The sequence below is a fragment of the Oryctolagus cuniculus genome, chromosome X (assembly GCF_051225735.1).
Source record: "Oryctolagus cuniculus isolate XC-2025 breed Fujian yellow rabbit chromosome X, ASM5122573v1, whole genome shotgun sequence".
NCBI lineage: Eukaryota > Metazoa > Chordata > Mammalia > Lagomorpha > Leporidae > Oryctolagus > Oryctolagus cuniculus.
In genome coordinates, this window is record NC_142888.1 from 365,514 (window position 1) to 391,984 (window position 26,471).

A 26,471-nucleotide genomic window follows, 5' to 3' on the forward strand; every position below is an offset into this window, starting at 1 on the left:
GACTTTTTACTTCTTGAACTCTTTATTAAGTGGAGCATTAATCCCTTGACTGTCATGAAAATTTAAAATATGTTATCTCAAAAATGAAAGAAAGAAAGAAAGAAAGAAAGAAAGAAAGAAAGAAAGAAAGAAAGAAAGAAAGAAAGAAAGAAAGAAGGGAGGGAGGGAGGGAGGGAGGGAGGAAGGGAGGAAGGGAGGAAGGAAGGAAGGAAGGAAGGAAAAAGAAGGAGGAGGGAGGGGAAGAGAAGGAGGAATGAAATACCATTAAATTCTTAAAATCATATCTATGAACTTTATTGAATCTGCTAAAAACTGAAAAACTAAAACACTGAAAACAGTGTTGGAGATTTATGGGATACTATCAAATGACCCAACAAATGTGTCTTAGAAGTTCCTGAAGGCATGGAAAGAGAGAATGGATTAGAAGGCCTAGTCAGTGAAATAATACCAGAAAACTTGCATAAAAGGACATCCAAGTACAGGAAGCACATAGAACTCCTAATAGACTTGATCAGAAAAGACCTTTGCCTTGATACATTACAGTCAAACTTTCACATTTCAGTAAAACATAAAGAAAAGATTCTAAAGTGTGCACAAGAGAAATGCCAAATTACCTTCAGAGGATCCTTAATTAGACTAATAGCTGATTTCTTATCAGAAAACCTACAGGCTAGAAGAGAATGGACAGACGTAGTCCAAGTATTAAAAGAAACTGTCAATCCAGAATACTGTGCCCAGCAAAGTTCTTATTTCTAAATGAAGGTGAAATAAAGACCTTCTAAAAAAGAAATTGAAATAATTTGCCACCACTTGTCCAGCCTTACAAATGATTCTTACGTGTGTACTACACACAAAAACAGGAAATGATAGTCATCATTATGAAAGAATGTAAAGGCAGAAAATCTAGTAAAAGTACAAAGGAAATCCAAAGTAAACAATAGGAATATGCATGGAAAGGTGGTAGGACCAAATTGTTGCTTATCAGTAATAATTTTGAATGTAAATAGCCTACATTTTCTGATTAAAAGATACAGACTGGCTGAATGGATTAAAAAACAAGAGCCATCTATTTGCTGCCTACAAAAAAAGACACTTCACCAACAAAGATACACACAGACTGAAAGCAAAAGACTGGGAAAAGGTATTCCATGCTAATGGAAAGGAATAATGGGCAGATCCTAATATCACACAAGCTAGACTTCAACACAAAAACTATTAAAAGAGACGAAGAAGGGCACTACGTAATGATTAAGTGGTCTATTCAACAAGAAGGTGTGACTTTAATAAATGTATATGGCACCCAATGACTGGGTGCCTGGCTATTTAAAGTAAATGTTATTGGATATAAAGAGTGATATAGACTTCAATACAATAGTAATGGGGGACTTCAACACCCCACTTTCATCAATGGACAGATCAAAAGACAGAAAATCAACAAAGAAACTACAGAGCTAATCTATACTATGGACCAACTGGACCTAACTGATATCTACAGAACATTTCCTCCCACAGTTGAATACACATTCTTTTCATCAATGGAGGAAACTTTCTCTAGGAGAGACCATATTCTAGGCCATAAAACAAGTCTCATCAAATTCAAAAAATTGAAATCATACCATGTATCTTCTCTGACCAAAATGGAATGAAGCTGGAAATTAAAAACTTAAGCATCTCTAGAAAATATACAAACACATGGAGACTGAATAACACACTCCTGAACAAACAGTGAGTCATAGAAGAAATCAAAAGAGAAATAAAAAAAAAAAATCCCTGGAAACAAATGAAGATGACAAATCAGGATATCAAAACTTATGGGATACAGCAAAAGCAGTGTTAAAGAGGGAAGTTTATAGCAATTAGTGCCTACATCAAGAAATTGGAATGTCATCAAACAAATGAGCTATCAGTGCATCTCAAGGATCTAGAAAAACAACAATCCAAATTCTTAATTAGTATGAGGAAAGAAATAATTAAAATTAGAGAATATACAACATTGAAACAAAAAAAGATCAGTAAAAAGAGTTGTTTTTCTAAAAAAATAAAGAAAATTGACACACCACTGACCAAACTATCCAAAAAAAGAGGAAAAAGACCCAAATAAATAAAATCAGAGATTAAAAAGGAAATGTAAAAACAGATACCACAAAAATAAAAAGAATTGCCAGAAATTACTACAAACAGTTATATGCCAACAAATTGGAAGGTCTAGAAAAAATGGATAGATTCCTGCACACATACAATCTACCTTGGAATAATGTTAACCAAGGAGACGAAAGTGCTGTACAATTAACATTTCAACTTATAATTCTCCTACCAAGGTTTATTATAGCCCAGCATTTGTATAAAAGTATAAGTTAATCTCAGTATAAAAGTTCCTAATATGTCCAGAAATATCTTCAAGCAAATCACAAGAAAAAATGATAGATATATTTGGGTATTGTACAAGATTAAAGAGAGTCTTTAAGAAGTTCATGTGTATATATATATATATATAAAATGAAAAAGCTATACGTGGATTTAAAACTTTTTCATGGAAATAAAATTACCTCTTAATGCCATTTTCCATGAAGGAGGAGGAGGACAGGAGAAAAAGGAAGAGAACAATAAAGTAGAGGAAATACAATTCATTTCTCTTCTCTCCTGGAGTTGGTACACATTTCTTTTCTTGCTCTTTGAAATCAAAACATTGGATTCTCTGGCCTTCAACTCTAGGACTTGCTTTGGCAATGCCATGGGTTCTCTGACCTTCAGTTTTAGACTTAGAGTTACACCATCAGATTCCTGGATTCTGAGGGTCTAGACTTGAAATGAATCATGCTACTATAATCCCAGGTTCTCCAGCTTGCAGGCAACTTGTCATGAGACCTCACCTCATAATCACATTTGCCACCCTCCATTTAATCTCTTTATATGTGTCGCTCCCCGTCTTTGTGGAGGAACGACACAGGACCCTACGCTGTTCTTTCGTCTGCTCGGCCCTCCCCGGGTTTGCTGCTGGTTCTTCCCGGGTTGGCTACCGACCCTTCCACCTCCGTGGAAGGGCGGTTCCCCCTGCCACATTCCCCACTTCCGCGGGGGAGCGGCACACCGCCGGCCGGCTCTCTCGGGGGCTGCACAGGTGTTCCTTCGGATGTTCCCCTTAGATGTTCCTGGTGCATGCCGTCTCTCTCCTCCTTTATAGTCCTCTTCCACCAATCCCAACTCTGCTACCCACACGCCGAGTACGCTGCTCTCCTCCAATCAGGAGCAGGTCCTACAGTTTATTGGTTGAACTGGAGGCAGCTGTGTAGAAGCTGTTTCCCTTCTCAGCGCCATATTGTGGGAGAGAAGATGCACAGAATAAGTCTTAATTCCAGTAACTTAGTCTAGTCCGAGTTGCTCCCAGTTGCTCCCCACAATATGTGTGTGTGTATGTATGTGTATGTGTATGTATATATATATATGTGGTGTATGTGTGTGAAAGAGTGTGTCTATATCTATATTTAAATATCCTATTGTATCTGAAGAACCCTGAATAATGTAATATTATATATATATAACTATATATAGTTATAAATATATATAAAACTATATATAACTATATATATTATATATAGTTATAAATACATATATAAAACTATATATAACTATATATATATTATATATATATAGTTAAGGAATGGCAATCACTAATGTTAACCTCATAAGCCACATGTTTAGTAAATATAATGATCATGCATCCTTATGTCAGAGGGTTTTCTCACCTAAAGATGCACTCTAACCTAGGGACTTAAGGTGAGAAGAGTGTCTGCCTGAGGCAGATGATGCTTCCCGAAAGGTCAGGAGGTACATTTTATCCGGGTGAAATTGGCTTTATTGTTTTCCTCTGTGAAGAAGCATTTTTTTTTTTGACAGGCAGAGTGGACAGTGAGAGAGAGAGACAGAGAGAAAGGTCTTCCTTTTCCATTGGTTCACCCTCCAATGGCTGCCGCGGCTGGCGCGCTGCGGCCGGCGCACCGCGCTGATCCGATGGCAGGAGCCAGGTGCTTCTCCTGGTCTCCCATGGGGTGCAGGGCCCAAGCACTTGGGCCATCCTCCACTGCCCTCCCTGGCCACAGCAGAGAGCTGGCCTGGAAGAGGGGCAACAGGGACAGAATCCGGCGCCCCGACCGGGACTAGAACCTGGTGTGCTGGCGCCGCAAGGCGGAGGATTAGCCTAGTGAGCCGCGGCGCCGGCCCAAGAAGCATTCTCTATCAACTAAAGAATTGGTAAACCAACATCTTGCCCTCTCTTATTTATCTAAAGCCCCTACTTGAATTTCATTTGTAAATGAATATGTCCTTTCTTAATCTTTACTTCATCTTTTCAAGTGGCAGGAATAGTGCTAATATTTGAGGAGGAACATCACTCTATTGGACGACCCGTAAGAGTTCACTAGGAGTCCTGATGCAGGATATTGCTATATTAGACATTTTTCAACTTTCCCCTAGAGGAAATTGACTTTGAGACTGTAAATATGGTCTTGCCATTCATCGTGTGTGTGTGTGTGTGTGTGTATGTTGTTGGCACAAATGCTATCAAAATGGCATTTACTGCAATGAAATAAAAGCATGGTTGTTAAAAAAAATTGTTGTGGGTATATTGTAGGCTTCCATTGACTTGCAAAATAACATCAATCACACATGATGAGAAATAATTCTGTTCACTTGAGTAGTAGATATTGGAAATATGATTTTATCACTTAACCATGTAAACTTGTAAATTCTGACCAATTCCCACGAACTTTAGATTCTCCATTGGGAAAAATATGAATCTCAATTATTATTCTGCCACATAGTATAGGTAATTTGGAAACTGTAAGGAATTGTAAATCTGTTAGAGGTTCTTGAGACTTACCACTATCAATAAATGATACTGATGTTTAGAAGAAATGCTTCTATTGTTTATATCCATTGAAACATTTTTTGACAGGCAGAGTTAGTGAGAGAGAGAGAGAGACAGAGACAGAGACAGAGAGAAAGGTCTTCCTTCCGTTGGTTCACCCCCCAAATGGCCACTATGGCCAGCGCGCTGCGCCAATCTGAAGCCAGGAGCCAGGTGCTTCCTCCTGGTCTCCCATGTGGGTGCAGGGCCCAAGCACTTGGGCCATCCTCCACTGCCCTCCCGGGCCACAGCAGAGAACTGGACTGGAAGAGGAGCAACCAGGACAGAATCCAGTGCCCCAACCGGGACTAGAACCTGGGGTGCCGGCGCCACAGGCAGAAGATTAGCCAAGTGAGCCGCGGCGCCAGCTATCCATTGAGACATTTTAATATGTATCATCACATAGACCAAATATTGTGTGTTAATCTTTGTGACATCATTGGACGGGTAATATTTTTTTCATTTCCTTGACAGGAAGAATACAAAATGAAGGTGCCACATGCCTAAACCAGTTGTAATCTGGTGAGTTACAGGCATAGGAAGATTAGACTTCAGGACTGCATTGCATTGTAAATAGGTCTTTACAAAGCTCCTGAGACTGACTTCTTTGAAAATGGAATTGTTCAAAAAACAAAGTAAAAACATGAATTTTAACAGCCAGTAGATATTATAACTGAGATCAATAGCCTAAAATCCAGTATCATGTATGAATTCATGTGGCTTTCAAGACTATCCTACATAGAGATATATCTTGTACCAACATTATATATATTTTACATATTGTTAAAATGCAGCTTAGAGAGTTTAAATGACTGTCCAAGGTCACAAAATCAATCAGATTCATATTGTTCTACTTTGAGTTTCATTTCATGCCTTAGAATGCTGAGCCACTGAACCTGGTTTCCTTTCAAATAATCACAGCTCTTAATTTGTTAATTTCCTAACAATAATTTTTCACAGAAATATTTGTTAACTACAAACTACAAATATTTACACATATTACTTTGACTAAGCAGCACTTCTGGTTACCATCAGTAGTGCCATCATGATTATTGTCATTATCACTTAAAATATGAGGATACAATGATGGACCAAAATATCTGCTCTCCTTCTCCATTGCAAAGCTCATAATTAAATAGTCCTACACATGTGTGCATGCAGTGGTGATGAGTTCGCTGAATCTGAGTTGATAGAATTATGCAGGTTAGAGAAGGTCTTAAGGAAATAATACATGAGCAGGAATTTGAAAAATAAGCTGGTATTAACTAGACAAAGATGAGAGGCATGAGCACTTCATAAGATTAAGAAATACAGCAAGAATGAGGGACTAAAAAACAATCAATATATTTAGAGGGGAAGGATAAGAAGAATAGGGGATAAAAAAGGGACGACATAGGCATGGGACAGATCATGCTGGACTTTCAGATCAAGTAGTTTCTTTGTTCTACCCAAACTTCAGTGGAGAGCTATAGTGTTAACCAGGGACTGTGACATAACCAGATCTTGATATCTGAACAACCATTCTGGCTGAAGCATGGAATGAGGTGGAAGAGGGCCAGCTGTTGGATCAGATACTCTAGTAAGGCGGTGCTTAACAGCAGTCCAGGTAAGAAATAAAGATATGCGTACTGGGATCATAGAGGTTGAGAGGGAAAGAAATGGACAGCTTTGGTAGATATTTGGGGGATAAAATCAACAGGACTTGGTAAGAACTGGATATGGTAGGTGGTTGAGAGGGAGTTTTAGAGATCATATCTTGGACATTGATTGGTGACAGGGAAACAAGTGAAGTAAAATGAATACCAGAAGGATGGAGAAATTTACCAAAAGTTTTATTTTCACATGAAGAGTTTGAGGAGATTTTAAGACAGCCAAAAGGAATTATTTAGGAAGCAGTTGGATTTATGGGTCTTGATAGAAATATACATTCATTGTCATCTGCATGAAATGATAATAGAATATTATCACAATATTATCTACAAAACTATAATGTGAGAAGAGAGAGCTTAGAATATAGCTGCTAATAAATCCAGTGGTTACACACCAGGTAGAGGAAGAGTACCTGGCAAGGAGACCAAGTAGGAGGCAAACTAGGAGTAGACTGTTTCACAAGGTCCAGAGAGGAAAGTGCTTCAAGAAGAAAGAAGCCAATGAAGAAAGTTATCATGGAAATGCCAAGTAATATAAGTAAAACAAATGTTCTTTGGCTTCAGTTACAAGGAATCCATGGGTAGATTTAGGAAGATCTCTTTCTTTGAATTAATAGGGCTAAAATCCAGATTGAGGATGCTGAGAAATAAAATGAGGAGGTTAGACAAGATCATGTCTAAAGTTCCTTCCAACTCTAAAATAATATGTGCCATGATTTCATTCTACTGGCCAGAGTCTCCTTTTGTCACAGGTTTCCATACTCACCCCACTCCTGGTTAATAACATGACTGTTGTTAAAAGAATTACTAGAAAAGACTTGCACTGCTTTAAGCATCATTAGAACTTTAAATTTGGGACAAATCATTTTGTCCTATTTTTACATTTGTATTTTCTTTTGAAAAGAATCCCAAGCACAAAAATATTGTATTATCATCCCATATAGTACCAATTGAAGAATGTATTTACAGAAATTGATTTTATTTTTGGGTCAAGGCTGCAGGGATAAAATCAGACCTAGAGTTTCTATGTGGATGAATTTGGAAGACAATAGATTTGATGCTGCAGTCCAAGGATGTCTTACAATATTCCATACTGTTTTCCTTTTACATTGAATCACATTCACTAGATCAAGGGTTAATAACATGCATCCAAAGACCTGATTTTGTATGTAAGCAGAATGCTTGGGTGCTGCTACATTCATCTCAGAGGCAGTTCCTATATTTTCATTGTCATGGTGGTATAGAAATGTAATGAAATGGCATAAAGAGCTTTGCTGTTCAAATTGTGATCTGTGAACCAGCAGGACCAGCTTCAACTAGGAACTTGTTAGAAATGCAGACTCTTAGGCCCCATGCTGGACCTACTGAATCAGAAACTTGCATTTGAACAGGATTCTCAGGTAATTTACATGAACATTAAAAGATTAAATAAAACTTGCAATTTTTCTCTCAGAATTCACTTTTCTAAAACACAGAATTCTTTGTTACTCTGCTGTAATATTTAAACTTATTCAAGGGCAGGGCACTCGCTTATGGACTAAAAATTAATTATATTACCTTGTTTTAAAATTAAAGCTGTTATGGAATGACAAGGTGACTAACAAGGTTTTATTTCACAGACAAAATGTAGAAATTGCTAGTTACTTGCATTTTATTATTATTTATTATTGCTTTTATTATTAGTAATATTTGTAAAGATAACTTCAGATAACAGGGTTACCTGTCAAGAGTTTGCACTGCATTTTTTAACTTTCATTATTATCAGTCACTTTAACCAATCTGGGAGAAGAACATCTTACACTTTATTACATGACCCTTCCTAGTGGTTAATGTATGGCATGGGCAAATGAAACTGAAACCCCAGCCTCACTTTTCCTTCCTCCATTTCTAACATGGAGCCTGATCCTAACCTTTAACCAGGGCAGGAAAAGATTGCTACTGCCCCCTGCTGGTCTATTATCTTTTTTTTTCTTTTCTACAAATCTTTTTAACGTGAAGAGTATACCCAAAGATTTTGAGCCACTGAAGAAAGCTCAGTGGAAGGGACTTTCCCTTCAGAGGTAGAGAGGTCCTTGGAGAACAGACAGCTAAAATCAAATGAAAACACTCAAGAGGTGAGGCAGGTATAAAGGACCTCTAAATTAAATTATTGATCTACACGAACGTTTTTCTGTACACGAGCTTCTCTATGCCAAGGACATGTCCCCTCTTCTTCAGCACAGGACTTCTCTTTTGCCTACGATTTCCACTATCTAGGAGTGGACTGCTCACACCCTTGTTATAATCGCAGTACTCTGAATCCTGTTCTCTGTTTCCCCCAATTTGCTTTTCCCACGCCCAAACCTCATTCTCTTTTCTGCTTCAAACTCCCGTCCTGCCCACCCAACGACAGACCAGCAGTTCCAAAAGCACAGAGCCCTGTCGCCCTCATCCTCTCCTTTTCGCCTGACCTCTGCTCTCCCCTTGTCGTCATGGCACCCCCTTTTGCAACCGTGAGGGACATCTAAGTCGCTCTTTGCCTTCGAACAGTAGGCACGTCCCCTCTTGAATGCCTCTTTCCGACCCCCCGCCCCAAGCGACTGAAAAAGGAAACATGCGCACTTCAGAGCTAGGAGCTGTCCGAGTGCTGAAATTTATAGGCTGGGAAAGATCACGTCTCCGTCTCTCTCTGTAGCCCTCATTCCAGCACAGGATCTCAGCAATTTTCCTCTCTTTTCCCCACCCACTCCAACGCAGAGAGTCTTTTTTTTTTTTCTCCCTCATTTACAACTTCTTTTTTTTAAAAAGAACATTTTCTAGAGAAAAGAGCTTTGCTAGACAGAAAGCATATAAAACAAAAGCCACAGCAACCTGACTTCCAGCATGGCATTGTCACCAACCCCCTTTGCATGGTGATGTGATTAAGGTAGCAGCATTTTTTTATTATTCAGGAAAAGCAGCTGGGGGATTCATCAGTCCTGAGGCTTTGTCTTTGCTTGGTTAACTGATGGTCCTGAGCCTCGGTTTGACCTGACCATGATGCCCAGGACTGGCACTTTTTGTTTTTTCTCAGCAAACTGTTCAAATCCAAATCTCTTTTTGATTTTCAAGGAAACTAGATTTCTGCCAGATTTTGAATCTGGACAATAAATAAATACTTTTTCCTAGCTTCTTTCTGGAATCATTTCGGGATATCTTCCACAAGCATCACAGAAACAGGAATGAACCGGCAGCTAGTGAACATTTTGACAGCCTTGTTTGCATTTTTCTTAGAAACAAATCACTTCAGGTAGGTGAAACGACTTTGCATGCTGATATTTTGCACATGAAAACTGTTTGAAAGAGAACGGATCATGTAATTATTATCTCTTTTTCTGTGTCCTGGATCATATTGTTTTAATTTTATAGTGAATAATTAATTTCTTTTTCTTCATTTAAAAAGCTTAATTATGGTGGGAAGGTGGTAAATTTTTACAAAAGCAAGTTTAATGTTCCATAGCTCCACTCTATGCATTTCAATACGCGTTTTCACAGCCAATACAATATTAAGGTAGTCTGATAAGTTGCATGTTCTTTATATTGCAGTATAAGGGTGATATTTTTGCTTTTGAATTCTTCTGGAAGTCATTTAAAAGGATTATTGGGTGCAATATTTTTCATGTGGTGCAAGTGATTGGATTAATTTACCAGGAGCATGCCCATTTTATATAAACTATAAAAGAATCCTAATCCTCTGCCAACTTGGGACTTGTATTCCAGCAACTAGAAGCACACTACAATTGAGAAATTTTCTTGAAATGTTGGAAATCTCTTTTCAATGCTACGTTCTAGTGTATAGTCTATTTGGAAATCAATTGCCTACCAAAATTTAATTAATATGACATCTTTGCCTTTATGTAGGTATGCAAAATGGAGCATGCATAATTAAAATAAGTGATAAATTATTTGCACACTTGCATTTTTCCACTTAATTGTCAAATCAATTGATACTTCAAAATATCAAATTATTACCTGTAAGTAAAATAATCATCTAATAGTAGATGGTCTAAGACAGGATAGAGATAGGAGATATTCTTACAACAAAGTGTAGGACTCTTCATTTAATTTATACCACATTTTATATTTTTTTCACAGAACCAAGTGAAATGGAACACATAGCAATAATGCTATGAATACTGGGAAAACTCACTATGTTCCTTTCAGGTTCACACCTCCTACTATGATTAAGAAAAAAATATAGACTGGGTTTTGTTAGAGTCATCATCCTCATCACCATCATCATCCTCACCACTACCACCATCATCATAATCAAATAATACTTGATTAATCAGATGAATCTGCATATGGGAATGTGAGTATTTCTGGATGACTGTATCAATTTTAAGTCCTACCAAATATTTATGTTACCTTTACACTTACATTTGTGTCTCTTCATCGAAAAACTAGCAAAAGTGTAGTATTTTCTTAGTGACAGCCTTAATAAGACTTTTTGTCAAACTATTGAAAACAAAGCTTGTAAAATATATGCTTTGGGGGGAAATTAACATTCAGGCAACTGCTATGTATTGTCAAATAATTGATTTTGTTAAAATCCAAATATTATCTTTTATTAGATTTCTATTCATTTTTATCAGCAATATGAAAATTTGAGAAATTTCCCAATCTACTTTTAGCATTTTGATAATTCAAAAGACAAAATTATTTGTAAGTCTTTCTTATGAATTCTTATTGGACAGTCAACAATTTGAAGGCGCATATATAAATAACTACTGATAAAATAACATAGGTAAAGACTTGCTCATTGTTGACCTATTTTAAAATGAAGCTAAATTTCTAACTGAAGGTTCTTTTTAGTCATCACATTGAAAAATACTAATGTGATACCTGGAATAGAATCTATCAGGTGATAAAAAAAAAAAAAAAAACAATGGGATAATTAGTTGCACCATTTACTTTGTTTGGCTTCCCACATTACATATCTCTTATAAAAGATAGAGAATTTATATTTAGGGCTGAAATACTGGAACATTTTTAAGCCAAGGGGAAATGATTTTAAACCAATCACATTAATTTCAGAAATTATCATCCTCACTTCTCTGATAACTCTAGAAAGAAAAATATATGGGCACAAAATCTACATCATAAAGCTATGTAAATTGTCTCATCTTAAATCTCTTACAGTTTTTAAGTTCAGAAACTTATGACATATGACTCAGGATTTACACTTATCATTTAAAGTTAACTTCAGACCATGCACAAGTTCAGAAGTTGACCAAAGAGTTTGTTTTCTCTATTTTTCTTTTGAATAACACATCAAATAATCTTTACCAAAATATAATGTTAAACATTCTATGAGCATTCATTCTCAGAATACGAGAATGGAATTGTTGCTAAAATAGTTAATGATGTGTTTAGGACGGGTTTCTGCAAAGACCATGACTCCAGGTCTGGAAAACAACCTTCACAGACTCTGTCTCCCTCGGATTTCTTGGACAAATTAATGGGAAGGACATCAGGATATGATGCAAGAATCCGGCCAAATTTTAAAGGTAGGTTCCACTTAAATTTATAGGAATCCTTTGAGAAACTTTCTAAATGTTTGAATAGTTTATTCTGAAAATGTTTTACAGGTTTTTTTAATTATAAAATGCAGATGATAGCAAGTAGAGTACTTATTTCATTTTCACATTATTTGAAATAGCCCTATATTTAAAAATTTTATATTTTACTTATTATTGGCCAAGTTCGACAACTTTGTGTCTTCTTCCACAAGTAAAACTAATATCAGAGATTATTGCCACAGTTCCTGTTTTGTCTTAAGGGAGAATGTGGCTGGAAGGCAATTCAAAAGCAAGTAATAGACTTGATTTCATGAAGTCTACCGTGACATATGAAAGATTCAGTGGTTACACCAAACATCTTTGGTTTTGCTTTTAAATATCTACATTAAAGTGCACTAAATCTCATAAAACCACGTCATTTTTCAAACTTCAGGCCTCTTTAACTTTTTACTTTGTGAGAAGAGGCTCTAAAACATGAAGAATTTTAGGTTCTTTCTTGTTTAAATATTCTAATTGTTTATTTGAAATTATTTATCTGAAATAACAAATAATATCATAGAATTATAAGGTGCACATGGCAAGGCTGGTGGATACTTTGTTCAATTAGATATCAACCAAAGAGTATTGTGGCTTTGTTTGTCTAATATTACAGAAATGTAGTTAATAGTCTACATAAATTGTCATTTCTTCTATTGTTATTCTGAATAAAAAGCTGTAAAAGGAAAGAATTAATAATTGAATTCTTTCAGTACTTTAGTTTATAGGCTCATATTTTAAATAATTATATTTTATCTTGTAAATGAATTTTACATAATGCATTGTGAAGTGTTCATATATTTTATAAAAAGAAATCTGTAATATTCTATATTATATATATTATATATTGTGTAATAATTCATACATTGCTTTGGTTTTGCTTATTAGCAATTTAATTGCATTGCTTTCTTTCAATTTTGATTAATTTTTATTGTTGGCAAATATAAGCCTGAAAACTAAATCCTAAATTCATTTGTTCTTTAACTGGTACACCTCTGAATATACTCAGCTGTGGGCACATTTCATAAAGCAATATGTCAGAATTTTGTCAAAACAAGCATTTTTAATTTATAAATTATTTCCAAACAGATGACTAAGTTCAGAGCTCAATTTTCCTGAAAAAAAATCCTCATGTTCATTCTATTTCCTATTAATTTTGTGGTTACTGCTTTGGAAGTCAATATTTGAAATAATATCCCATGAGTAACAAGCCAAGAATCAGCTTTCAGTGGAATGGCTCATTCATACATTTATTCAACAACTTTTGGGCTTGGACTATAAATAAAATACTAACTGCTGGGTGCTTTGGAAAGTTGAATAATGAAACAAGTTTGTGTTCACATCAAAAATTTCAGTGGGGAGAGAAGATGTTACCTTATTGTATTAGAAATAATGAAGTATCACCAGGAAATATAGATAAAATGCCACCAGATCCCTAAGAATGGAGAGACGGTTTCTTATTATGCCACTTATGGAAAGCTTCATAAGAAGATGCAAAGATGGAAAGTTGCTTCAAATGAATGATAATCTTGTTTGATAGCAGTTATTATTCATTCCTTTCTAGATAATAGTTTTCAGAAGAGCAGAAAAGTACAAAGAATAGTAAACCCCCATGTTATTCCTACTACCTTAAATGGCTACATAGAATGAGCTGTAATTTCCACACACAGTTTTATTTCTGGTTTTTCCTTTGAAAATGACGTTTATTATGTTTCTAAAGATAAACAAATGATGAGACCATCAAGTTTAGCAAAACATGTCTGCTTTTTTCTAATCTATCCACTATTTAAAGGCTTCAGTATGGGATATTGTAATGATTTACAAAAGAGAAATGGAGTCGATATCATTTAAGACTCTAACATTAGTGAACTTCACAGAGTTTTGTCTATCTCTTTAACTCTCCATGTCAATGAGCACTGCTATTCCTTCATAAACTGTATTTATATAGAACATTTATATTATATCTCAAAGTTCTCTTCATTCTAGAAAACTTTGCTTTTCCTAGATGTAAAATAATTCCCATTATTTTAGACTATACTAATATCTCTTCCTTGGTGTGCTCATGGAAGTTTATATATCTGTGTAATATGATTCTTTTTGCATATTTGTGTTTCATTGACCCACCCCCACATTGCATCTGAGAAGGCAGAGTGGCAGGCAAATATGATCTTAGATGATCTGAAGAGAAAGACAAAAAACACAGAGATAACGAAGAATTCAAAGAGGCTAGGAAGAACTATATAATACTTAACCATTGTTATTTAGCAATGCATCAATGAGGTATTTCATATAGTAGGTAGAAATGAAGCGTGATTAGGAAATGTAATTGTATCTAGAATAGTGACAGGTTTCTGTAAATGCCAAAAAGCAAATTGGCTATGATAACAGTACACATGATCATGATGATAATGACAAGAACAATAATGGCTATTAATCAACAGAGAGAATGGCAAAATTTGACCACAAGTGTAAAAGCAAGAACCAAATATGGGCCATTCAGGTAAAGGAAGTGGTTATTTTAGAAGTCATATTAAATACGAGAATATTTGTTTTCATTGCAGTCATGCACGGGCAAAAGAAAAAGAAATAAATATATTAAATGTTGCTTATTGCAAAGAATGTTTTCTGCATACCTTTAAGTCAGTAAAATATTGCATATCTATGCCATATCCCTGATGGATTCTGAAAGACATCATAATGGACATATATACAAGAAATAAGATGGATATAAGCTAGAAAAGGGAACCAGAAATGATTCAGACTCAGGCTCTGTAATTGAGAGACATTCTTAGAAACTATAGGGAAAAAATAGCTTTTCTGATGTGTTGAAACATAGGAGTATAAACAAAGCTATGAGTCAGAGCTGCCAATTGCCAATTGAATTCTATAAGATCCTTAGAGACCTGGATCAGATCCTGTCAAAACATAAATTTCCAAAACCCTAAGTTCAGATAAAATACCAGCTATGTCCACTCACAATCTCCTGGTCCTAAAACCATGTTGATAGAAAATCAGCACAAGAGCTTCTTTCCCACTTGGGTGATTTGTCTCATTTTCAGTTGATTTATCATGGTGATATTCCATCATCCTATCAGATATTCCTTTGTCAGTACTATTGTATCTTGAAAATGTCACTTTAAGCATTAAGCTTTTACTGAAATGCTCAAACCTGAGCAAAATGCATTAGTTCTGTTACTCCCTTTTTGAAACAAGGCCTTTATCTATTTTAATGAAATTTTCTCTCAAAATAAAATTAACTTAGAGCTATATCCTGAGCTTCATTCTGATGTGAATAAATACATTGCATCATAACATTCTTTTTAGGGTAGGATCTAAAATAGATAATGCCAGGAGATAATTATTTACTCCACTTCCTTGTGCATGGCATGCACATGATAATTCTACATAAGTTTGAAAGTGTGACATGTGACATTAAAACCTGAATTTGGATGCAATATGTTTTCTTGCAATTTCCAAGCAGTTAGCATCTTGAAAGGTATTTAAGATATAAGTAGAACCAAATTTGCTTCCATGAAACCAGAGGTCTTCAGGTTTCACCCCTTGGTAAGTCTCCTGTCTGTAGTCAAGTAGAGATCAAGTTCAAATGTGAATATCAACCCCAGCTGGGATGCTACTCTCAGTTAGTGAGAATGAAGCCCCAATATGAGCATTTCATTAATCAGTCTGGTGAGTCCTGGAATGAGACATTACTATGGGTCCTAAGAAAGAAGAGAAGCAGCTTCCAAGTGTCAGAAGCTTTAGACTTGAAGGTAGAATGTAGCTGAAGTCTTCAGGCCTGAAGGGGGTAGAACTATAGTCATTGCTGAGATTGTGGTTTTATGAGGAAAGGCAGAAAATAATTGGCTCAATTATAAATCACTTTGATAGAGATTATAGAACTTTCTGGATTATTCATTTGCTAGTTACCTGCTTCACAAAAGCTTCCTATTCTCCCTTAATTCTAGTTATCTATTAATATTCAACAGGCTTGAGGTAAACTGATTCTTAACTGCTAAGACGAAAAACGAAAATGCTGTTGGAATGAAGCCCGCATGGAAACATCTGAGAATCATTGTTAAGCATACAGAAAAATAGATTTGCAGGTGTCTATAAACTTCAAACGTGAATCAGAGGTGTGAAATGTAAAATGGACATAAATACAGCATATGATTTTTGAGGACACTACCTTTTAATTATGATAAGTGCATCCATTTCAACTGTCGTACAACTAAGCCTGATTGCACAATTGCTGACATTCCAACTGGGGGAAAAATGTTTGCTTTTGGCTGAGTACATAAGCTATAGCTAGTCACTGAAGAAACTAGAGGACAGCTAAAGGAGAATAGAAAGGAGGAAACAGAATTACATGGTTGAAAGAAAGAATGATTTATTTTAGAATAAATTATTATAAAAATACCTGACAAAGTACAAATAGCATGCTTATATATACACCTTCCAAAACACAAATAATACAGAGGAAAATGTATATGTAGTATGTCTGCATGAGTGTATATACATATACTATGTTTTTATTTGCCATACAGTATCTCTGAAAGATACACATAAGAGTATAAACATGGGTTGCCTCTGAGAAATGGAGCTGGATGTCAAGGGAACAGGAAGAACAATTACTTTTCTCTGCATGCGCCCTTGAATTTGATCATTATACAAATTTCTAATTCAAAAGCATAATATAAGTACTTTGAGGAAGGCAGAGTCCAAGGGAGCTCCTCTAGTACAGCACAGTCTATAGTTGCAGATTAGAGTCAGCATCGCAATTGGCGTCAGTGAAGTAACATGCCTGGAGCCTGATTGCAATAGCACCCAAAAAGACTGCTTGAAATCCGCTGTCCAATATACTTCCTAAATTAACTTGCTACTATAATGACTCTAATTACAGAACTGTTGCTTCTGTCTTTGGGTTATAGATTTTACCTCAGGGGACAGCACTGTGGCATAGTGGGTTAAGCTGCTGTCTGTGACACTGGCATTCCATATGGGCACTGGTTTGAGACCCGAGTTCTCCTCTTCTGATACTGCTCCCTGCTAATGCACCTGGGAAAGCAGCAAAAGATGGTCCAAGTCCTTGGACCCCTGCATCAACCTCAGAGACCCAGAAGAAGCTCCAGGATCCTAGTTTCAGCCTGGCACAGGCCCAGCTGTTGGGGCGATTTGGGGAGTAAACTAGCAGATGAAAGGTCTCTTATTTCCCACCCCCAACCTCCTCTAATTCAGCCTTTCTGATAAATAAATGAACCTTTAAAAAAGATCTTTATCTCATGCTAAAACCACTTGATGAAAATGACAGTAAGTCTAATCAGGCACTTACTCCATAATTTAAATGATAGTATTTGGTTTTAGTCTGGACTTAGGGTAGAACATGAGGACCCTAGGAATTTTAGAACAAGACAACATGAAATCAAAGTAGGAGAAAAATTTTATTGAAAGGAAAGGCTAGGAGTAAAAAAGGGGGAAATTTATATATGAATGTTATGTTCAGAGATGATTTTCATAAAGATTTTTGAACACCTGAAATCTACTGGCTATGTCATGACTTATTTTAGCTTTTGTGTGCTTCATGAACACTAGTCTAAATTCATTTTTACATACTTAGCTCATACCATGAGCTGACAGGGTACTTGTCATGGATTTCAGGTGATGTCCAGAAGACATAAATGCATTTATAGCATTCTTTGTTTTCAACTTTTATTAAATAAATGTAAATTTCCAAAGTACAACTTTTGGATTATAGTGGTTTTCCCCCCTATAACCTCCCTCCCACTTGCAACCATCCCATCTCCCACTCCCTCTCCCATCCCATTCTTCATCAAGATTCATTTTCAATTATCTTTATATACAGAAGATCAATTTAGTATATACTAAGTAAAGATTTCAACAGACTGCACCCACACAAACAAAGTATAGAGTACTGTTTGAGCAGTTTTACCATTAATTCGTACAGTACAACACATTAAGGACAGAGATCCTACATGGGGAGTAAGTGCACAGTGACTTCCGTTGTTGATTTAACAATTGACACTCTTACTTATGATGTCAGTAATCACCCGAGGCTCTTGTCATGAGCTGCCAAGGCTATGGAAGCCTCTTGAGTTCACAAACTCCAACCTTATTTAGACAAGGCCATAGTCAAAGTGGAAGTTTCTCCTCCCTTCAGAGAAAGGTACCTCCTTCTTTGATGGCCCCTTCTTTCCACTGGGATCTCACTCACAGAGATCCTTCATGGAGGTCATTTTTTTTTTGCCACCGTGTCTTGGCTTTCCATGCCTGTGAAACTCTCATGGGCTTTTTAGCCAGATCTAAATGCCTTAAGGTCTGATTCTGAGGCCAGAGTGCTGTTTAGGACATCTGCCATTCTGTGAGTCTGCTGTGTGTCCTGCATATATAGCATTCTTTTTTAAAATATTTATTTTATTTACTCGAAAGGCAGAGTTGGAGACAGGGAGGGAGAGAGAGAGAGAGAGAGAGAGAGAGATCTTCCATCCTTTGGTTCACTCCTGAAATGGTTGCAACAGCCAGGGCTGGGCCAAGCCAAAGCCAGAAGCCTGGAATTCCACCCAGGTCTCCCACATGGATGGCAGGAACCCAAGCACTTGAGCCATCTTCCACTGCTTTTCCAGGTGTAATAGAAGGGAGCTAGATCAGAAGTAGAGCAGCAGGGGCCCAAACTGGCACCCATTTGGGATGTCAGCATCTCAGGTGACAGCATAACCTGTTGTAACACAATGAATGTTCAGCATTCCTGCGGGTGCAGGAACCCAAGTATCTGGGTTATCTTCTCCTGCTTTCCCTCTGCTGCACTAACAGGGAGATGGATAGGAAGTGGAGCGGCCAGGACCCAATCCAGCACTTTGATATGGAATGCTAATGTCACAGGAGAGGCTTAACCCATTGCGCCATGAAGCTGGCCCCCTATATAACATTTGAATGCCCTCTGGAATGAATATCAGTATATCTTCCATTCTGTGGTGATAGGGAAGTACAGTGGATAGAGCCTGGGAACTGGATTCAGAAGACATACACTTATGTCCTGGTTCAACCATATTTCAGAAAAGGTGTCTTGCCTATCCATACCTCAGATTTTCTTCTACCTTTCTCTATCTCATTTGGGTTTTTCTGAATACCAAATGATACCCTGTATTTGGATGACTCATTTTCAACTATTAAGCTCATTCTAAATAATCTGAATTATCATTCTTTTTTTATTTTATATATTTACTAGCTTATAGTATACATTTATCTTTTATGTATTTAATATATATTGTCAAATCTTACCCTTTGTTTTTGTGATGTGTTCTCATAGTTGTTTGATTTTTTTAATGCTGAAAGAAACTAATCAGAAAAAAAATCTAGCATTTTAGATTTGTACTGGAGTAATTACAATATAGATGTTAGCTTTCCTTTCATTAGTTCAGGGAGAAGATTTTCAACCTGAAAGGGATATTTAGTATTTCCAAATATAAAATAAAGACTGAGTGATTTGTGGGAAGTAATGATCTTTATACATTCAAGTCCTACAACTGATTATTTTTCTTGGCCTAATTTTAGAAAATAAACCAAGTAAAAGACATGTAACACATTTCCCTTGGTCCTAGAAACGAGGACCTCAAATTGTTTAAACTGAAGATAACATGACTGTCATTTCTGCTGTATTTTCTTGTCCAGTTACTATAGTTGCAAGGTTCATTGAACAAAAAGTACTGAATTGATTTCCTATTTTAGAATAAGTATTTTTTCAAGATTTATTTATTTGAAAGAGTTACACACACACATGCACAGAGAGAGAGAGAGAGAAAGTCTTCCATCTGCTGGTTCACTCCCCAATTGGCTTCAGTGGCCCGAGCAGCACTGATCCAAAGCCAGGAACCAGGAGCATCTTCCGGGTCTCCCATGTGGGTGCAAGGGCCCAAGGACTTGAGTCATCATCTGCTGCTTTCCCAGGACATAGCAGAGAGCGAACCAGAAGTGCAGCAGGCGGAACTCAAACCTGTGCCCATATAGGATGCCGGCACTGCAGGTGGTGGCTTTACCTGCCACACCACAGCACTGCCCCCAGCATAAGCACTTTAAAGAGAGCATTTGGTCTCTACAACATGGCAGGTTAAGAGTACCAGAAATGGAAGCCCATAATTTAGTCCTTGAGAAAGTATTGCGTTGCCCCTTGGTTGATTCTCAATGATCCCATATCCTTAATTTTCATTATTGAAAGAGCCTGAATATTTTAACCTGAATTCTAGAGAGCTTGCTGCTATTCCCTATGCTAAAAGATATTTTAGTAAATTTTTTCTGTTAATCTGAGACTTCATTAAAAAAAAAGATAATGGCATCAATATCAGGGTATATTGGCACCTGATGACTAAACAGTTCAATGTGTCCATTTGGAGCAGTTAGATTTATAGTGAAAAAATATGGTCATTAGTTTTCTTCTTGATGCTATTGGACATTTTCTTGTTGTTCTCTATCAGAAATTCTTGTAATAGGGTCTTTTTAAAAAAGATTTATTTATTAATTTGAAAGGCAGAGTTACAGAGAGGCAGAGGCAGAGGCAGAGAGAGAGAGAGAGAGAGAGAGAGAGAGAAGGTCTTCTATCTGCTGGTTCGGTCCCCAAATGGCTGCAACAGCTGGAGCTGTGCCAATCTGAAGCCAGGAGCTTCTTCCAGGTCTACCACACAGGTGCAGGGGCCCAAGGACTTGGGCCATTTTCTACTGCTTTCCCAGGTCATAGCAGAAAGTTGGACTGGTAGTGGAGCAGCCAAATCTGAAACCAGTGCCCATATGGGATGCCAACACTGCAGACGGTGGCTTTACTGGTTGTACCACAATTCTGGCCCCAGAATAGGGTCTTAATTTTGGAAATACATCTGGTCAACCACATAATGAGGTATTTGTTTTGAAGATTTTTTTTATTTATTTGAAAGGTGGAGTTACGGGGGTGGGGGCACAAAGTCAGAGAGAGATCTTTTATCTACTGTTTACTTCTCAAATGGTTGAAATTGCTGGTGCTATGCCAGATCAAAGCCAGGAGCCCAGAGCTTTCTCCAGGTCTCCTGCATGGGTGCCTGGGCCCAAGAACTTGGGCCATCTGCTGCTGCTTTCTCAGGCACATTAGCAGAGAACTGGATCAGAAGTCGAGCAGCCAGAACGCGAACCAGTGCCTATATGGGATGCCAGCATCACAGGTAACAGCTTTATCCACTATGCCACGATTCTGGCCCCCATAGTGAGATCTCTGGCCATGTTCTGTGCTCCCTTTAGAGATAACACTTGAGGCTGCCTCAGTTGTGGAACGCGGCATTCACTCGCTGACTGCTCCTCAGAGGGCCACTCTGAACCTTTGTGACTGATTTCAGATGCATTTAGCCATCTGAAAGCCACCAAAAGAAGAAAAAGGGCAAAAGACAGAGGTCTGTAAGTGACATTCTCAGATGTTCAGGACATTTAAAGAACAGAGTCACTAGGGGACTCTCTTGGAGTCACGTCTATCTGGCCAACCAAGATGTGTGTGAGGCAAATACAAGACAAAAGCCGGACCATCTCTCTAACTCATGTCCTGGCTTGTGTATCCACCATTCCATTAGGAACATGTACATACCAAATGATTGCTCTATTTTATAAACACACTTATCCAAAGGAAAAAAAGAATCTTAGATAGTACTGTTTACTACTTCTTCCTTTTTCTGATGGAGGTGGTGAGAGCTATATATTTTCTTGAGGGAAAAAAAAAAACCACACTTGACTCTGCATTGTCAAAGTAATAGAATAAATTTGTGGCACCAAAATATTACATGTAAAGGTTTTACATCTTTATATTTAAGTATAAACACACAATTTATTCTTTCAATAAATATTGAAAAACTATATACCAGGCATCATAGTAGGTGCTAAGTTTATAGTGGTAAACAAAATTTTAAGCTTTTAAATTACAGTTTTTCACTGCTATTTTGTCATATTTCAATAAAAACTAGAATATAATTTGTAAGCTGAATGCTGTATTATCCAAGATCCTTGCCAAAAAGAGATGGTATACTCCAACTGGCTGTGGAAAGGTTTTGGAAGACTAAGCTCTAATAGGAAAATGTAGTACTCTGGGACTATCAGCACGTGATCTGAAGAAGCAAAGGAGGGAGTGGTTATCAGAACCTAGTGAACGTAGCTATATTGAGAACCCACCCAGTGGAAAATGTGGAACAATGTAGACGATCTGTGTTGTCTATGCAGAGAGCATGTTAGGGAATAAATATCCTGACCTCATTGTCCTCTTCCTTTGCATTCTCCTGTGGAAGACTTTCATTGACAAAATAAACTAGTATTCATAGAGGAAGGTAGTCTTTGATGCAAAGCCTTAAGAGGGTACCTCTGGTGGGGAGAAATGGAACCAGAACAAATGTCCTCTTAGGAGCAAAGTTATACTTCAACCTTCAGATGGTCAAGTGGACATCTCCAAAACTCATGACAAGTTTAATAGGCCTTCCTTTATCAGTCTGAGAAATATGGAAATAAAAAAGGGATACTATTTGTATATATTAGTCCAATAGACAAATGCTCCTTCCAAGAGCAGAGGAGTGGGGAACATAATGTAATACGATAGTTCAGTCTCTTAAACAGTAAATTGGAAAAGGCTCAACCAATGACTTGGTGTATATATGTGTAGCAGAGAGAGCAAGAATGAGAGAAAGAAATGGAGGACAAGTGAAGGGGAGGGCAAGAGAACGAGAAGGTGAGCAAGGGAAGAAGAAGAGGCCGGGAGGGAGCAGAAGAGGAGGGAGAGAGATGGGCATTTGGCAGAAGCAGTTAAGTCTTCACATGGGATGTCTGCATCTCATATTGGAATGCCTGGTTCAAATACTGGCTCCTTAACTTCTGATTCAGCTTCCTGCTAGCGCATACCCTGAGAGGCAACAGATAATGACTTCATTCCAAGGATCCCTACTACCACATTGGGTGGCCCTGATGGGATTCTTGGTTCCTGGCTTCAGCCTGGTCCAACCCTAGCTGTTGTGGGCTTTTAGAGAGTGGGCCAGGACATAAAACTCTCTCTCCCTCTCTCTGTTGCTATACCTTTCAAATAAAAATGAAAATAAACCTTCAAATATCCTAGAAAAAGAAAGGAGGCAGAAAGGGAGATTGGCACAGGGGAGGGGAAAACTATCTTCCTGTGGAGTATACGAAAATAATCAATATAGTTTCCTTCACATCTGATTTAATGTTTGCTAATATTGGTGTGTTTGTCCCAGCAATAATCCTCTTCAAATTCCCCATCTTGGAATGTATTGCCAGCTTATATTTGAACACAAGACTTAATATCAAGTCTCTTTAGGGTAGCACTTCTGAGACACATTCTTTCTGTCCATGTTCTTCCATTTTAAGTAGAAATGGAGAGAAGCTTTAAAGGAAGGAAAGATTAGATGACAGTTCATAAAAGCATGAAGACGAGGAGCCGAGTAGCGTGCAGGTTTTGAGGAAATGGTGAATGCTGGGAACAGTGGCTTCTTTCAGGTTGTTTCTGCTTATCAGGTTTGATTACCAACCTGAAACAGCAACTCACTGCAGAGATTTTGTTTCTTTAGGAAAACCTCAGAACCACTTTATCACACAGTTTCTCTTTCATTTAAAAAACCCAAGTGTACATAGGAAGATAATATAACCTATCCTCTTTGATTTATTTGCATTCAAGTACTTCAAGATGTTGGTTTCGAAGAACCATTTCATATCCAAATCTCAAAGCAGTTGAGACTTCTTTTATTGGGATTTCTCTTTTAAACAGTATTTTATCCCCACCCAGAATATTCAGAAACAGTAAGTATGTTTACTTAGCATTGAATCTCAATATCTTCAAAAAGTGAGTCCTACACACATTTAGCAAACCACACTATAACAACTTAAGTTAGATGACATGATTTCGGTAATTCATATATATACTATACATGTTCACAATGGATTCTTGTATTTGACTTTTTCAGTTGAATTACCTCTGGTTCCACTACACGAACTTTGTATGCAATATACCAAATTAAAGGATTTAGGTTTAATACCAAAGCAAATTAGCAACCATTCACATGTGTTTCTCAAAGCACATTTTTCAGAGTCATCTGAGGGTCCTATTCTTCTCCAGCTCTAGGTCTGAAGAATCTCTGGATAATGGTATCTTAGAATATGCATTTTAACAAATTCATTACTTTCTGCAGTTTAAGAACTACAAGACTAGAATGAGAATTTTTTGCCACTGTATCCAAAGCTTTCTCAAGGTACTTTGCGCCTTTAGGCCTTATCAAATGAAGTGGTGGGGGAAATCTTACAAGAGAAAAAAATCTAAACTGAGATTCGTGAGGCCTGGTTTTAACTTCAGTTTTGATAGCTGTAGCCTAGCTTGTGCCACCTAACCTCTCTGGGATTCACTTTTTCACCTTCAAAATAAAGGCCTTAGACCCAGATGTCTCTTTATGTCCCTTCCAATGGTGGCAGCCCTTGGTCCCGAATGTCCATATTAATGTCTCTGAGTATATCCTTTCTTAAATGATTGATTAATCCGCAGAAGAGTTTAGGTGTACCTGACCTTCCCTGAGAACTGGCTTCTCCTCTGAGAAATGATCCAGAACTTTTTGCATTTGCCCATTTCTTATTTCAACTCCCAGTGTTTCAAGGATGGTCAGTCTCCCCTGAGAAAAACTTGGAAACTCATGAAGGAGTTACTGAAGAACTCATACATTTAGTTTTCCTTGCCTTTGCTTTGGAGGGAGCAAATTCATGGATAGAGGTTGTTTCTAGGAATAGTAGCTCCATGTTTCTTTAGTTTAGCATCTCAGTAAAGATATTTTATTTAGTGGAGGGTTAAGCTTGTAAAAATTAAAAGAAAAAAGGAGGGATGGTGGGAGCAAGGGAAGGAGGGAGGGTAGGGTGAGAAGTATCATTACAATCTTCAATCTGTATATATGAAATACATGAAATTCCCTTTATATAAATAATTTTTTTAAAAAGACATTTCTAAAAATATTTCACAAGTCCCATGAAGTGTTGTCTGATATAAATTTCTAAATATAAAATAAGTATGGGACATTCATCAAAATGTGCTCTAAGAGGGCCTCAATGTCCATTATTATATTTAAAAGTTTTGAGAAAATTCGTAGTAAAAACATTTATACAAGTCAATAAATATTCTTAAAACTTTTTTTTTTTTTTTTTTTTTTTTTTTTTTTTTTTGACAGGCAGAGTGGACAGTGAGAGAGAGAGACAGAGAGAAAGGTCTTCCTTTGCCGTTGGTTCACCCTCCAATGGCCGCCGCGGCCGGCGTGCTGCGGCCGGCGCACCGCGCTGATCCGATGGCAGGAGCCAGGAGCCAGGTGCTTTTTCCTGGTCTCCCATGGGGTGCAGGGCCCAAGCACCTGGGCCATCCTCCACTGCACTCCCTGGCCACAGCAGAGGGCTGGCCTGGAAGAGGGGCAACCGGGACAGAATCCGGCGCCCCGACCGGGACTAGAACCCGGTGTGCCGGCGCCGCTAGGCAGAGGATTAGCCTAGTGAGCCGCGGCGCCGGCCTCTTAAAACTTTTCTACACAAAGGTTTGTCCCATACTCATTTATCATAGATTCCTTATAATGAGTAATATCTTGAGGGAGCTGGTTTCTTTTTGAATACTTGTTTATTTTCATCTACTTAAAAGGCAGAACAACAGAGTGAGTGAGTGTGTGTGTGTGTGTGAGGGGGGTGGGGGTGGGGGTGGGGAACAGATCTTCCACCCCTTAGGACTCTCCTCAAACCCTTGCGATAGCAAGGGCTGGGCCAGGCTGAAACCAGGAACCCAGAATTCCATCTGAGTCGCCCATGTAGGTGGTAGGCACCCAATCACTTGAGGCAGTATCTGCTGCCTCCCATGTTGCATTAGCAGAAAGCTGGATCAGAAATGGAGTAGATGGATTTGAAATGGCACTCTGATAGGGGGTGCAGGCATCCCAAGTAGTGGCTTAACCTGATGCGCTATCATATGCACCCTGGAATTGGTGTCTTATGGAATACTTTGGAAAATGTAGTCCTGATAAAATCTAGACATCTAAATCTAAATAACTTGAGAAAACAGATCTTATCTTGAAAACAGAGGATGATGATGATGATGGGAAACCTAAATACATATGAAGTATGATAATCTTCTAGAAAGATAATATTCATAAGAGAAGGCCCCTACATTCAGCAAATGAGGCTTTCATTTTGATATATGTTCAATGTTAGCATTCTGATGCCACAAGAGAATTTTTCTACAGGTTAGAATATTATTGCTGGCTATTTATCTCCTAGTTCATTTACATGAATAAATAAAATTGGGTTTTACAAAAA

General features: G+C 37.5%; 1 protein-coding gene across 5 annotated transcripts in view; it reads left to right on the forward strand.

The window, feature by feature from the left end:
* The first annotated feature begins 9,174 nt into the window (after positions 1-9,174).
* Positions 9,175-26,471, forward strand: part of GLRA2 (glycine receptor alpha 2) — a 202,383-nt gene continuing 185,086 nt past the window's right edge. For 2 of the 5 annotated variants that reach the window (XM_089324791.1, XM_002719913.6), the window contains exons 1-2: positions 9,175-9,820; positions 11,947-12,080. In XM_089324791.1, the coding sequence (XP_089180917.1) occupies positions 9,753-9,820; positions 11,947-12,080 (202 nt within the window). In that variant the 5' untranslated portion in view covers positions 9,175-9,752. Of the gene's footprint in view, positions 9,821-10,757; positions 10,883-11,946; positions 12,081-26,471 lie in introns of those variants that run through there. The other 3 variants (XM_051827600.3, XM_051827599.3, XM_070067261.2) reach the window with 3 other exon arrangements.